Genomic DNA, 15,965 nt, shown 5'->3' on the forward strand with positions numbered 1-15,965 from the left:
GCTAACTTCCAAGTCAGCCTACAAAAAACTCCCACATCCCTGCAGCGCTCCATAATGCAGAGTTGTGTGACAGTTTGTAAACAGACGTTTTGATAAAGTTTTGCTGTTTTTAAACATGGACCCTTGTGACTTCATTTGTGGATTCATGATTCTTGGGGGGGGGGGGGGGGGGTATTCCTTTAACATGAGTAGTCTGGCCTTGTACGTAGCCTACAGTAACATTAGCCTTTCCTCGTAGATTGAGACCATAACAGAACACAGGTAGGACGTGAAATCATGTTGCTGAGAGACCTGAGTGTAGCTGCTGTGCTGCAGCTGCTGCTCTGTGTCCAGTGTCTGCATGGCTCTGCTCTCCCCGCTGTCTCCTCCTATGAGTTCACAGCCTACAGGATGCAACAGTACAACTTGGCACAACAGAAGCATGGTAAGTTTAAAGAGTTAACACCTCACATCCAGTAGTGGAAAGTATCTGTTTACTTAAGCTATGTACAGTATGTACGTACAACTTTCAGATAAATCACTTAAGTACATCCATTTTATGCTGCTATATACTTCTACTCTGCTACATTTAAGAGGGAAATATGTTTCCACTGCATTTATTTGACAGCTACAGTTACCACAGATTTTACATAAAACATCTCTTCACAGTTGTAGAAAAGACAATGCATTGTTAAAGATTAAAATTTCTCAACCATTTTAGCCTGTGTCCCTTATTAAGAAAGCAGTGTCTTATACAATAAAAAGCAATTAAAGGAAAGACTGAAAAATGAATATAAATTTATGACACTTTTTTTCCCCTACCGGATTAATCATCTCACAACTTCCCAGACTTTTTCTTGTTAACGGTGTGTGTTCACAATGTGTTAATGTCATATACAATGATCTATCAGTCAAAGCCCTTTTTTTCCTACAGAAAGAGTATTTTTACTTTTAATTCCTTAAGTATATTTTGCTGATAAATCTTCTGTACTTTTACGGAAGTAGGATTTTGAAAGCAGGACTTCTAATAGAGTTTGTTTTTTACACTGTTGTATTGTAGTACTTGTACTGAAGAAAGGGATCTGAACACTTCCACCACTGCTCACCTTGGGTTATTTAATGCTTATGATGTGCATATTTTTGTAAAATGTAGATGTCAGTCTTGTTTCAAGGGATAAAGTGAGAAAGGATTGTGATTTGTTACATTTGGTAACCAGTCTTAATCAGTGATTTAAGGAGTTAAAACAAAGGTTTTACTGTATTAACATGTTACACTCAAGACAACATGGCCACCACATGCTTAACCCATTTGTGTTATCCTCTAATGAAAATGGAAATAATGTGTCACCTCATGTGAGCATAATGAAAAGATGTTGACTGAGACAATCTTAGTAGACAGATAACAGATACTGACAGTACATTTTAAAAATGAACCAAAAGTATTAAAAATAAAGTCACTCATGCATGATGTCTTTGTTCAGAGTGTAAAATATTATATATATCTCAACTCAAATGTATTTATAAAGCACATTTAAAAACAATTTACACTGACCAAAGTGCTGTACAAAAGAAATAAGATGAGAGGCAACATAACTGTCAGGTACACAGCTCATACATTTAGGGACACAGCACACACAGGCAGACATCAGAGAAAGTCACATCAGGGAGACCCAAACGTTAATGAAGAAAAGTAGGTTTTGAGCCTGGACTTAAGAGAGTCATTGGAGGTGGCCGATCTGATCAGGAGGAGGATGCTGTTCCACAGTTGGGGGCAGACTCAGAAAAGGCATGATTACCCCTGAGCTTAAGTCTGGGGCATGGGGCAGTCCAGGATCCCCAAGTCAGCTGACCTGAGGGACCTGTAGGTAGAATAAGGGTTAGGAGGTCTGCAAATCTTAGACAAAAGTAGTGGGGTAAGAAATACAACATATCCTCTGAAATGTACTGAAGTATAGGCGTAAATTGATATAAAAATAGAAATACCTCAGTTAAGTACATGTCAAAACTTTTAAGTAAATGTGCTTTCAATTATGCAGCACAAGAACAGATTATAATCAAGGTGGCCTAATTTTGTATTTGTGTTCATTTTACCCTCATCTTTTATTTGTCTGCTGAGGTTGCCGTGGAGCCATTGTAGTAGCAGAGGCACGCTCAGCAGACGAGCCAGTGCTGACACGCCGCTGCGTCATAATGAAGGTGGTGGACTTCACCACAGAAAAATACCTTGAGGCTCAGAGGCAAAATGCAGCTGCCATCCTGATCCTGCTGCCCAAAAACATCTCCAGCATCCCACATGACACCATACAGGTAACAAATTATCCAGAAACACCTTTTTTGCTCGAGGACATGCTGCAAGGCAACAAGGAAAAAATTTACAGCATCTTTTCTGATCCATCAGACAGGATACGGTTTCTGAGTGTAATATCTTATATCTTCAGCTCCAGGGTATTAGGTAACAGCTTGCTGGAGTGTTATGATCACCACACTGCAGAACATAAAACAATTGCTGCATGTGCTAACAGAGAGGGTTTTTTCCTATAAATCTCTTTTTCCCTGCTCAGTCCTTCATGGTGAGTGAGAGTGAGGCCTTGCTGAAGGAGACTCTAATGCCTATTTATGTGGTGCCTGAGGATGAACAACTGCTTTACATGTATGAGGAGGTCAAGCAGGCTGCAGCCACCCGGACCTCATCTATATTCGTCAGAGGTAAGAGGAGCAAGACGATATTTTGATGTACATTTACAAAAAACAATACAACATGTCTGTACTGAAGTTTGTATGTTTTCATTTTTGGCAGTCCTTCGAAGTATGGTTACAGCTACGGCCTTTCAGATCTTAGTGAGCAACAATGCCCCTATTAAGGGCATCACTGACAACACCGTTGTCGCACTGGAGGTGAGTATGGAACACAAGACTTTATGTGCAGAACAAAGGAGTAAATACCCAACCCACCGGCCAGAATATATGTTAGCATTCATATGTGTATATATATATCTGTACATTATTGTGTAATGGTTAGGAAAAGATTGTGTTTTAAGCTTAAAATATTAATTTTGGTGGCACATTTGCCGCTGGAAATGCCGTCAATGTCTTGCTAAAACACAAACACTTTTGGAGGCACAGTCACTACTGCAAATACCCCCCATTTTTTTGCTAAAAACTAAATGAAGCTCAGCATAAGTTCAATCAGGAAGACTTTCTTGTTCAACATAAAAACATGGTCCTTAGGACCTCACGCTGTGCACCCATGGTCTGCGGGATCTCATGGTCATTCACTGTATTTTCTCTTCGGTTGTCGGACCATAATATCTGTTTGTCATTGCTGACTTTATTTTCTGTTTGGTTGTCAGACCTTTTGTTCCTTTTACCATTTTATTTAAGTTGATCTTAAATGATTGTAATGTATAATCTTTTGACATTTTATTTCATTTTGGTCCTTGCTGACCTTTTGTTATGTTCAACATATAGACACCCATGGTCTCTGGACCTCGATTTGTTCATTTGTCTATTATTTCTGTTTTTCATTACTGTCTTTACATTATTTCAGTGGTTAGACTTTACCTGTTTCAACACCACTCGCATTTTTCTTTTTAATATAAATCTCTTTATCTACATTTCTGCCTCCCTTAAGTCATCAACATAGACTTATTCTGATCTCAATCTTCACATAACGGTCAACTGATCTCATTCATGGCTTCATTAGGAAATATGTGTATAAAATATACATATTCATTTCATTTCATAGTCTTCTTTATTTCATTAGATGTCTGTTGCTGCCTGGTAAGGTAAAGATAAAGTCATATCGTTTGTTTTTCCTCTTTTCTATCTTTTTCTTTGGTGGGATCCCTAATGTACTACATCTTCATCACCCTCCCGGAATAGATGACATTACAAACTTTTCACATTTCTCATACTTGTGTACACATATATTCACTCATTCATTATATTTTATTTCCGTGTCATGCCATATATTTGGCCCATCCCACATGGGATTACAAGACACATTATTTACAAAATATACATCTTCCGGTCTTACATATACAAAACGTGGAAAAAGAAAAGAAACACAAACAATATAAATAAATATAAAAGAACTGTTATATATCTATGAATTATAAAGAGCTTTTTTCCTCTTTCCCAAGCTTTCTCCAGATACCTGGCTAATTTATATGTTTCATGTGTAAACAGCAAACTCATATAAATAAATATTCTTTTCTCTCAGAACGAGTCTCTCCTGATTGAACTGTTTTTGCTGGCACAGTTGCTGCTGGATGTTTCACAAAAGAAAAACCACCTTTGCTGGCACAATCCCCACAGCAAATACCCTGATGTTTCAGCAAAAGCCAACTGCTTTTGGTGGCACAGTCACCACAGGAAGTACTGCAGATGTGTCGCTAAAAAGCAACTGCTTTCGGTGGCAGAGGTGACGCTGGAAATGCCATCTGTCTTGCTAAAAATACCGGCTTTGGGTAGCACAACTGCTTTGTGGTTTGTTGCTCTGCAGTGGTCTGCTGCTTGGGACTCATCTCGCCTATGTGTTCACACCATCCACCATCTCCTTCACCTCCAAGGACAAAGTCAGCCCATGTACATGTAATCAGAACTACATCACTTTGGAAAAGCTGACATGTTATGTGTGAAACAAACATAACACATCAATGCTTTGCAGAAATGTACAATACCAACTTCTTCTTCTGGCGACTGATTTAATTGACACAAATTTTAGCCAATCCTGATTAGTATGGGTTGTGATTGTTGCTCATGTCTGCACTGTACAACTGGTGATGTTTATTTTAGGGAGTGCTTCCTGGAGCTGGGGATGATGCACCAACTATCGTCATCACTGCCCACTATGATTCTTACGGTCTGGCACCGGTGAGTCACAAACAAAATGATGAAACACAATTTCAGCACTTGCAGTGTAATATATGCTCAAGCATGATGTTTGTTTTTGTTGTGTAACACAGTGGTTATCATATGGAGCAGACTCTAATGGCAGTGGGGTCATCATCCTGTTGGAGTTGGCACGTCTCTTCCAGAAGCTTTTTAGTAGCCCAAGAACAAGACCACCGTAAGTTTGATTCCCCCATAGAGTATGATGATACACATGCTTTTTGGTCATTATGTTTATCCCATGCTTAAAGTGTATGCACAAAAAGTGATGAGAACATATGTTTTATTATGGATTGAGAAAACAACATTACAAACTTGGTAGATGCTGCTTGATATTTAAACTTATGATAATTAAGGACATAATTCTCAACTGTTGGATAAATTTTCAGATTTATTTTTGTTCTCAGATATCATTTGATGTTCTCCTTAACTGGAGGAGGAAAATACAATTTCCTTGGCACAAGGAGATGGATTGAAGAGAATCTGGACCATGCTGGTGAGTTTTGGGCGTTGGAAAAGTACTGACACATCTGAACATGAGCAGCCCAGTTTGATTTGATTTTCATCCAAACCTTTTCTCTGCAGAGTCCAGCCTGCTCCATGACAATGTGGCATTCGTTCTGTGTTTGGATACACTCGCCAACGGTGATGAACTGTACATGCACGTGTCCCGCCCTCCTAAACCCGACGCTCCCATGCACTCTTTCATTCAACAACTGGAGGAGGTAACAAGCTTTACCGCAAGGTCCAAAATGTGGAGTCAGCCTTTCTCAGTCCTCACAGGCTTAAATTTGTGATTTGGTCCAGGTGGTGTCCTCCAGATTCCCCTGGGTGAAGGTGGGATTGGTCCATAAGAAGATCAATCTTGTGGAGTCCACAGTGGCGTGGGAGCACGAGCGCTACAGCCTGCGCAGGATACCAAGTTTCACACTGTCTCATCTGGAGGACCCCAAATCTGAGCTCCGTGGCTCCATGCTAGACACCATGTGAGTTCTAAAGTCTGTTTAGGATTACTATGACTAGGTGCTTGAAGGCCTTGTTTACTATGAGATGATATTCAGATTCAGATCAACTTTATTATCCAACACAGGGAAATTCATTTGGTCTAATGATCCAGATATAAAGACACCATAAATTCCACCATCCAAGTACACTAAGACCATGACATAATCACAATAAAACACCTTCTGTCACATTTAAAGTTCAGTGTGTAGGATTTAGGGGGATGTATTGGCATAAGTATGTCATCGTTAGTGTATAATCGCCTGAAAATAAGGACAGTCATGTTTTCAATACCTTAGAATGAGCTGTTTATACTGTATCTTCATAGTGAGTGGGTCCTTGTCCACAGAGCAGAGTCTGCCTTGTTGCAATGCCAATTTTCACTGTCATTTTGCTACAGTGGCCCAGAATGGACAACCTAAACACTGGCTCTCGACAGGTCCATTCGCATTCACTTTGTCATGTTAGCCACTGTAGTTAGCAGCCCTCTTGGACGAGCAGCGCAGGAAAAACACAGATTTTTTAAACATGAAACTGCTTTATTCTGTGTTTTTACCGATGTAAACCACCGGGTCTGTTTGTGTGAAGAGACATCTACGAATAATTCGGCTTCTGGTAAAAACCTCCTGAACAATGAACACTGAAGGAATTATAACTGGGAGTTCGTGCTTGGCACATGGGAGAAGTTTTGGCTGGTTAATCTGTAATCCTCACCACTAGATGCCACTTAATTCTACACACTGTTCCTTTAAGACAGAATAAATGATAAAGTCAAATAAAAAAAGTCAAACCAGAACAGTAAAATCCAAGTGACCAGCTAAGAGACCTCGGATAGGATCATATGATATGTTAAGATAATGTCAAGCCATACATCATATGTCTGTGTCTTCTCACAGGTCACAAGTGGACTTCAGGAAAATGAAGCGCAATGGCATCATCATAGCAGAAGCACTGGCACGTTATATGTACAATCTCTCTGACAAGGTGATTAAATACAGGAAAACAGGATGCATGTATCCAAATAACCAGCAGTTCATCATTTACCAGCATTTTTAATGTGTTATTAACCTTTATTATCTTCCACAAGGGTTCACCTAAAGACGTGCAGGTTTTCAAGGGCCAATTGGTGAGTTCCTGGTTAGATTGGCAAATATGCAAAGACAAGTGCTGACCTCTGGTGTTAGTTCATAGGCACTGCAGTGTTTGCATGTTCAAAGGGTTGGGTTTGCATGATAACCATAGCTTGTTAATTTGATTTATTTAAAATTGGAGGCATTTGGAAAAAAAAGAAGATATATTTGGAGTGTGGAAAATTGCAGCTTGATTTAAAAGTTATTAAAAGAAAAATTTCTACAAGTAATTGAAAAAGAGATGTGAATTTCAAATTAGGCTTTTCATGTGTAAAAAGTGGGACTCCTTGATATACAATAACTTTTAATTGTATGTGATTGCACATAAGACATTTCCTACATTTTCCTTTCTGTTAATATAAATTCTCGATGCAGGACTTCCATGATGGCCGTATCTCCAGTCTGATGTCCTTCCTCACATCAGTTCCCCGGGCCACCCAGCTGCTGGATAAAGAGCCCGGTCACATCCTGCTGGTTAACTCACTGGAGCACGAATTCAAACGTTACCTACAGCAAGTTCACAGGCACGCCTTCCGACAGGACAGGAGGTAAAAGGAGGAAGTACAGTGGAGAGAAAAAACAAACTGCAATGTAGATACAATGAGGGAAGAAAGACAACAATATCACTACTTATGAATTGTATTTCTTCACACAGGGACCCTGATATTACCTTCTTTGATCAAATGAACCAACCAATAGTGATGTACAGGTAAATATCTGTGTTCATATGCATGTTGTGCATGTGGTAATTTCAATAACACACTTGGACACTGACACACTTTCTCTTCCAGAGTGAAGCCTGCAGCTTTTGATCTCTTCCTCGGCGGCTGCATCGCTGCTTATCTGGGGATCGTTTACTACACCATTCAGGTTTGTTGCTGCATTGCGTCTTAGCAGACAGCATCTTCTGTGTTGTATGTTGTCTTAAAGTAGACAACCCTTGACACATCAGGTTTGTTTTCTCACAGCATCTGTCTGTTCTCTTTTACAGAATTTCGGCTATCTCTACACAAAGCTCAAAGCAGCAGTGAAATCCAAGCATGAGTAAACCAGACTGTGAATACTGATTTTATTACGAGGGCTTTGAAGTCCGCATTGCACATGTTGGACTTCTGCTTCACTGGCTGCGCAGAACATGAAAGCAATGCAGTGAGAATCTTCTGAGTCTGATCATATGCACAACTTATAAAGTGTACATTTGCTTTGAAATGTATATTGTTTTTATAAATCATTGTACTGTAAACATTTTCTTATATGAATGGACTGGAATTTGTTGTTTGGGGGAAGATGCAAACAAAATAAATAAAGGAGGAGTTTGGGATTTGTGTTGCATCAAAGTAAGATTGGAGCACAATCTAGAGATAGGATTTGATTTGTGCAGCCGTGAAGGACGTTCCTTCCTGCCACATCATTACTATGATTCCCCATGTCCTCTGCTCTGCATCTGTTGACATGGATTTGACTGGGCTTAACGTGGCTGTCAAACAAGGCCGAGCCACTGCAGCGAGATGAACAGCCAGTTCCTGTCACAGATAACTCAGTGAGAGCAGTCGAGCCACAAAGGCACCCTACAGCGCTTGGTGAATTATTGATGCTCATGTGGCATCCTGACAGTGAATAGAGGTGACCCTGGGTGCTGGTGGGGGATTCTTATAAACCCCATCCCTCCCTTGGTTTGTTCCAGCTCTGCAGAACTGATAAGACTCTGTCTTAACTACGAGGTGGCTAAACAGCCAGGTGCTGAAGTGTTTGAGATCAGTGGTGGTTAGTTTGCGAGGGCCCCTGGGAGGTAAGTAGGTCATGGACAGTGACCCCAGGTATGTGTGTCTCTGCAGGGGGCCTGGGGCTTAGGAGGATTAGTGGCCAAGTGCTCAGGTAGCACAAAAGAGTTGTTCTAGTTCAGCCAAGTGCTTTCAACCACTCTTCAGCATATAGATGCATCATAATAGCTACAAGTTAAACAAAAAACTTTTTACCATCTGATAAGGATCCAAGCAAGATTTATAAATACTGATGTATGCACAAATACTATGCTGTAATACATTTAACACAGAAAGAGTAATAAATGCCAGTAAAACACATGCACACCCATTTTAAGCAGAAAAACACACGCATACTTTAAGGAATTCTGCAGAAAAAAGGAAAGGAATTAAAATAAGAACAGACTCACAGGTATGAGGGAAAGGGAGGAGCCAGCAGGTGACAGGGGAGGAGAAGGATGTTCTTAACTGTCAGGCAGACTGGAGGGAAGAACACAATAAGTGAAGATGGCTCCCCAGCTTTACATCACCATGTACAAAGAGCAGTTTGCCTCTCCTGGCAGAGTGAAACGAGAACAACTTCGACCCACCTCTGCCCACCGCAGGAACAACCCCCAGCCCAGGCCGGTAAGAGGCACAACCACATCGGCTGCACAGGTTTATTGGGATAAAGTAATTATTTATGACAGTGTGAGATGTTGAATTTATTGAATAACTCAGAAAATGTAAGTTGTACCCCGTCAAGTGATGCAATTTACTGAAAACTGTTTTTACAGAATGAGTTAACACATTTCCAGGTGGTGCATTTAAGGTCAAACAACACTAATTGGATCGCTTATTATTGGCACTCTCTTTATTGTCCCTCATTTACCCAGGCTGAAGTGTCTTACACTAATTGGCGGCTGGTTGTTTACATTTCCCTGTGCTTGGTGAAAGCTGTATAGCATCTATTATTCAGTACTTCCTCCATGCCTATTTATCTATCCAGACATGGGGTAAACAGAGCTGAAAAGAGAGTACAGTTACCCAACTGTAAAGGGGAAAGAAATAAAAAAAATAATGCTGCTGGTAAAAACCCAAATGGCATTTTTAAACCTGAATGCTTGATACAATGTTTCGAGGTATGCTGGGGTGTGAGATTGAGGGTTATCATACCATGCACATTTGCATGTATTGAAAAAAAAAATGCAAATGGATGAATAATTTCACTTTTATTTATGACTTATTTTTCAAAAGGGAAAGTTTTTACACTTACTTCCATTAACCCCTTGCAACCTTAGCAAATTGACTGATTTATTTTAACAAACGTGGGAAGAAGGCCATGAGCAACGGAAGAAGAAATGATCGCCAAATTTGCAAGAAATTAGTAAAAAGAGAAAATTTAAAACATGAAAATTTGTTAAAAAAAAAAGAGTTTAAAAACCAAGAAACAAATGAACAAGGACATGACATGGGAAATGTGCTTAAAAATTTTAACTCTATAACATATGTATGTAATAATAATAATTATTATAGATAGTTTTTCCCCTAGCTTTTTTCTTTTTTAAACAATTTTTTAAATGTAATATTTTCTGGCAATTAGTGAGACATTTCTTACCAGTTTGCTCATTGCCTTTTTCCCCATGTCTCTGAAAGAAATCACATCGATTTACTTAGGGTTCAAAGGTTAAAATACCCGTGAAAGGCGTTAGAAAGTAGCACAAGAAAAGTGATGTTGCCCCAGGTCTCAAAGGGTTAAAATGGTTTCAATTCTAATAAAGTTTTTGGTCAACCAGAAAGAAAACCCTTCAGTTTTAAGTCTTTTAAGGGTCATTGTAACTGATGATAATAATGATAATTGTGTAATACTGTATACTTTAATACCGTGAAACTGATTTTCTGAGATAGCTATCTGTGAAAATCTCTTGCAGTACTGTTGTAACCTTAATTCTAAGCACTGAGAGAAAGAAATAATCTGGGGCAAGGTTTATTCAGTGAGAATAAAGGAATAAATGAGAAAATAATAAGTAAATTAAAAGTACGTATGATTATTAAACCCATATTAAATGTGAGGTGCTCTGTATGGTGCATGTAAAGACAGATCTTCAATCTAGTGGAGTGAGAAGGACAGTGATATTCATTTTCTTCTTCTTCTCTTTCTTCTTCTTCCTTTACTGCACGTGTCCTTCATTTCCTTGCCTCTCCAGGACTTTCTGTTTCCCTGGAGTCTCCAGCCCAACTACAGATCACGCCTCACACCACCACGCAACTCGCCCCCTGTGGACATTGGCCGTCCTCTCTTTCCCCCTGTCAAACATTTATCATTCCACAGTCCAGTTACAACTTGTCCGGACAACTACCTAAACACTGTGGCTACAGGCAAACCAAACCACATGCCCCCTGTCAACCCATCCACAGCACAAGCTCTGCCCTCTGCTGACGCCCCGCAGAAAGTACAGCTGACGGAGCCTCCTCCTGGCACTGGATTTACGCCCCACTTGGCTTTGAAGAGGTAGTATTCAGTTGATCAGTTTAATCTATGGTCCAAAGGTGACTCTAAACACACATTGATTGTAATTGATTTTCTTTGCATTCTAAGGGATTATCAGAGGAACCTTCATCCACTCTCAGCACAGCAACTCAGGTGAGGCAATGACCTCTGAACTCTTCCTGCAGCCTGTAACCCCTGAAAACACTTGATATGTTGATGAGAATTGTCGAGTGATGATTGAGTGATTCTGCAAATGACACTGATTTTGACAGGCAACATGCAGCTGCTCAGCTTTGGACAAGACCTCAAACCAGTAACCCTCAGCACCACTTCCTGCGCACACAATACCGGAGGTCTTGCTCTCGTAGCAGCTGGGATTTTAGGTGCATATTGAACTTCATTTGATTAAAAAAAAAAGTCTTGATGTGCTGCAAGTATTAGCCTGTGAGGTCTAATCTTTCCTCTGCTGGTCTCTCAGCAGTGGGTGCTACAGCTGCTTCCACGTGGTGAAGCCCTACCAAGCTGGACACTACATCATACACCCAGAGTTTGTGTCCGAGTGCCTTCGTTAGGACTATTAGAGCCCTGGCTTCCAAAGCGGGGATCGGGGACCTGCAGAGGTCCTTGAGGGGATCGTTAACTTCACTATTGTTTAATTCTCCACTAATTAACCTAGCGAGACAAGGTGTAAGGATGAATAATATAACTGTAGGCTGCACTCTCACCACTATTATCTCCCTACATACAGCTGGACACTTTTACAATTCAGTGCTAAATCAGCAGCTAAGATCTTCCCATAAGGAGCTTGTGGTGATCAAATCAAATGAGGCACTGTGGCCCTAATGTGTATCAGTGTGTGACATTAAAATTTTATCCCATTGATTGGTGGGTTTTGTATGCTAAACTGAAGTAACGGTACTACATTAATTATCTCCGCCAGGCATTTGGTCTCATGTGTGTGTGTTAGTGTTTTTGTGTGTGTGTGTATCTGTCTGTCCACAGCTAATCTCACATACTACTGGACAAATTAGCCTAATATTTTATGTGCACATGTATGACCATGCGCTGATGCTCAAGGACATCTTGTGGTTACAGTGACTGCCTGTTTTATACTATAACTGACTGCTGACTCCTTACTCCTCTGAAAAGGTGAAAAAAAGTGTTCCCGAAAATGGTGCGGCTAAAAACAACAAACCATACCATCCGTTGCAGGCCACATTTTGGCTTTTGTTGTAGCTCAAAAACTGACATCCATCGAAAAGTTTGGTCTCATTTTGAACTGGAGCATCTGCAGATTAATTCCATACCCAATATGTTATGATCCACTAGAGCACATCTGCAACCTGGTTTTGTTTTGTCCCACAAACTGTGTCATACCACAGTGGGAGTGTCTCAGAAGTGTCCGATTTTGTAGACTTGCTGATTTTATTGATTTAACCATTTTCCTTAATATTTGTGCTATCATCATAAGTACATAGCCTTTGTGGTTAAATGTTTTTTTTTCTGTCCGCTTTATTGTGTTTATAGTTATTTCCTACTAGTGCTGCAGCTTGCAGACATACTACAACAAACCCGCCGTGGTACTTGCAGTGGGGCTACTGCTTCTAGATTGTCTCAGCAAGGGGCAAAAGACCACAGGACATGAAAGGTTAACAAGCTCAATTTATTTTTATATAAATGTTAAAACCAAAACAGGAAAACTTAGAGGCTCCTCAGATACTCTAATCTCTCCACTATAAAAAGTCAGTGTCAGTGTTCTACTGGCAGGGAAGGAGGAGGAACAGTTTAAGGCCAAGAGTCAGCTTTGTTACTTCCTCAGTTCATTAACAACTTTTCAGACTAGTGGTGGTCCTCTTTGAGCCAACACCTTGGACATGCCTGGCAACACTTTAGCCTTTGGGGGAGTCCAAATTCTGCCTTCTGGCAGCGGTGTCTTGAGTGGACCCCAGCCTGCACAGAGAGAAACACAAGAGAAATGAGACAATTTAATGTTCAGATACAGTATTCACTTAGACCTCACAGGCCTACCATACCTGCACAGAGGAACACAAAAAAAAAATGAGACTGCAGTTTTTACTACCCATGTTTAACTAAACCACAGTGTGAGGAGGCACCTTGACTCACAGCCATTGGCTCACAGCAAACATAAAGTCCCCCCCACAGTCAGTGCCAGTGAGTCCGAAGGTGAGTTGGTGACATGTTTACATGCAGATAATATTCTGTTTTTTACCCTTATTCCAAAAAAAGACAATATTCCTACTTAACTGTTTGCATGGCTGGTGAAAATGAAAACTATTGTAAACTAATATTTCAGTTTACACGCAGCCATGCAAACTTTGATTAACATGCCCTAACATGTTGTTTGTCATGTCATAATATGGAAAAGAGGAATAGCTGGAGCTGCGCATCTATTTGCTTCTTTGCATCAAAATAGTACTTTTTCAAAGCTTTGTTTTTGGACATGTTTGACTGTGTGAACACTGCCTCCCTCTTTCATTCCTTCTTGAAAAGGTTGATATTGCAGTGTTTGTGAATATCCAAGTCATTCAAAATGTTGGTGTAGGTGGGATGGTTCTTTTCCAGACCAGAAATGTGGGCTTTTCTTTTGGGCATGCATCTCTACCCCAGCCTTGCAAACTGTGGGTTTGTGTACAATGCGTTCATGACAACGCACAGAGCTAACTGTTAGGTCGCATGTCGCAAACTGCAGTAAAAATCCCATTTGAGACACAGATTCAGAACAGATTGTGTACATGTCCAAATACGAAACCTAAATAATAGCGGAATGTTCTACGTCTGAAATGGAAATGCTAAATTGCTGGTCACATCCTGCTGGTTAACTCACTGGAGTACGAGTTCAAACGTTACCTACAGCAAGTTCACACACACGCCTTCCGACAGGACAGGAGGTGAGAGGAGGAAGTACAGTGGAGAGAAAAAACAAACTGCAATGTAGATACAATGAGGAAAAAAATACAACAGTATCACTACTGATGAATTGTATTTCTTCACACAGGGACCCTGATATTACCTTCTTTGATCAAATGAACCAACCAATAGTGATGTACAGGTCTGTGTTCATATGCATGTTGTGCATGTGGTAATTTCAGTAACACACTTGGACACTGACACACTTTTTCACACTTTTTTTTTTTTTTTTCTAAAAATGATTCAGAATAACCAAATGGAATATGGTGTTTACATGACCTGCATTAAATTCACAATATTGTCATATTTTGGAATAATAGGAGAATATTAGTGTGCATGTAAATGTACCAGTGAACATTCATTTTATAATCATTTCATATCAACACCTTTCATATTTACTTTTAGATCTTCCATGTCTTCACTGTGTCCTTGTGTATCTGCTTTGTTCTAAGCTGAACTGTATGCACACAGTTGCACGGGTCTGCATCATAACATTGTCATGCATGCACTCTACCTACACCCACACACTCATACACATCCCTGCGCAAAGACCTACACATCAACTCACAGACATACACATATTCAGACATGCATGTGCACATACTGACACACAATCTATATATTCATGCATACAGATTTAGACATGTCTGAACACACACTCTCAGTTCCTCTCTATGCCCAGCCCTTTCTTTGTTCTTGCAGATTCACTGATGCACCTTGTGCCCTGTTAATCTACTCATGTACACATGAATTAAAGTTGCCTTTATCAGGAGTCCTTTTGTTGCCTGATTAATTCATCTTCTTTGGTTCTTCCTTTCAATTGGTGTCACAAACAGAATGGCGTCGGCTAAAGCAGGTGGACAGATCTTTATTGTTCTTTTTTGCTTTGTGGCTAAATGAACTATTTGTTCTCCTGTAGAGCCCTCGCTGTGAAGATTCTAAACTCTTAAAATCCCCTGAGAGGAAGATTGATTAATTAGTGATGTAGACTGATACTGAAGACAATAAACACAACATAAGTTAAATAATTAACTGTGAAATCTCATTATTGAATGCTGTAACATGAGGCAACAGTACTGGCCAACATTAAACAAATGTAAATGTATTACAATATTACAGTGTTCAAATGAGTAAAAGACAGCGTAACACGATGTTGAAGTGTTGAAACAGCGAAAAAATGTTGTGAAGCATTATGATATTAAAACAGAGGTGAGAAATATAGAACAGTTTAACGATTAAAAGTTTTAAGAAAAGTGTGTGTTGGGTATGACAAGAGCGGCAGGGCTCAGAGGGCTGTGAAGCAGAGAACTGAATAATAACAATATTGTCAGAAAGAGTGTTTATGAATAAAGATCCTGAATCATAAAAGAACAATAAAAGAATGGTGATGACATAAAGTCCCTGACGTGCACACTCATCATCATAAGCCCGTGCTATTTTCAGCTGTACGGTCAGACCTATAAAGGAACCCCAACATACAGTTGCAAACCATTCTCACGTCCAGCAACATTTGATTGATTTTAAATGCTGTCCGTGAACATCCATAAATGATTCAGGAGGCTACCTAGCATGTCTTACTTGGAAATTTGGGTCAACTGACAAATTGACGCTTGTTACATGCATTGTGTCTTTTCAAAATACGTTTCCATTTTCACAGGAAATGTACAGTGTACTGTACTGACTTTTGGTTTCATACTTGAAACAAAGAGTGGACTCCTGGGTGAAAGTCTGGTGTTTGCTCCCACCCACCCCATATGGACTTTCTTGTTATTTATGTTACGATAGTTTTGGGTGGTGTCAGAA

General features: G+C 39.9%; 2 protein-coding genes across 3 annotated transcripts; both read left to right on the forward strand.

Moving 5' to 3' along the window:
- Positions 1-276: 276 nt before the first annotated feature.
- On the forward strand, positions 277-8,282 carry zgc:109965 (Nicalin-1-like). The gene is made up of 15 exons (XM_049578856.1): positions 277-424; positions 2,096-2,286; positions 2,541-2,685; positions 2,777-2,874; positions 4,777-4,854; positions 4,947-5,050; positions 5,280-5,368; positions 5,458-5,597; positions 5,680-5,858; positions 6,771-6,858; positions 6,962-7,000; positions 7,380-7,552; positions 7,660-7,713; positions 7,796-7,874; positions 7,996-8,282. Exons 1-15 carry the CDS (start codon positions 277-279, stop codon positions 8,050-8,052), a joined length of 1,662 nt encoding a protein of 553 aa, XP_049434813.1. The 3' UTR covers positions 8,053-8,282.
- Positions 8,283-9,251: 969 nt separating this feature from the next.
- On the forward strand, positions 9,252-14,902 carry LOC125890287 (uncharacterized). Of its 2 annotated transcripts, none has more exons than XM_049578862.1 (5): positions 9,252-9,391; positions 10,951-11,255; positions 11,343-11,387; positions 11,507-11,617; positions 11,713-14,902. In XM_049578862.1, exons 1-5 carry the CDS (start codon positions 9,272-9,274, stop codon positions 11,804-11,806), a joined length of 675 nt encoding a protein of 224 aa, XP_049434819.1. In that variant the 5' UTR covers positions 9,252-9,271; the 3' UTR covers positions 11,807-14,902. The 2 variants fall into 2 exon arrangements, with proteins under 2 accessions (XP_049434819.1, XP_049434820.1); XM_049578863.1 differs by having other exon boundaries at positions 11,716-14,902.
- Positions 14,903-15,965: the final 1,063 nt, after the last annotated feature.

Source organism: Epinephelus fuscoguttatus, linkage group LG1 (assembly GCF_011397635.1).
Source record: "Epinephelus fuscoguttatus linkage group LG1, E.fuscoguttatus.final_Chr_v1".
NCBI classification, from domain to species: domain Eukaryota; kingdom Metazoa; phylum Chordata; class Actinopteri; order Perciformes; family Serranidae; genus Epinephelus; species Epinephelus fuscoguttatus.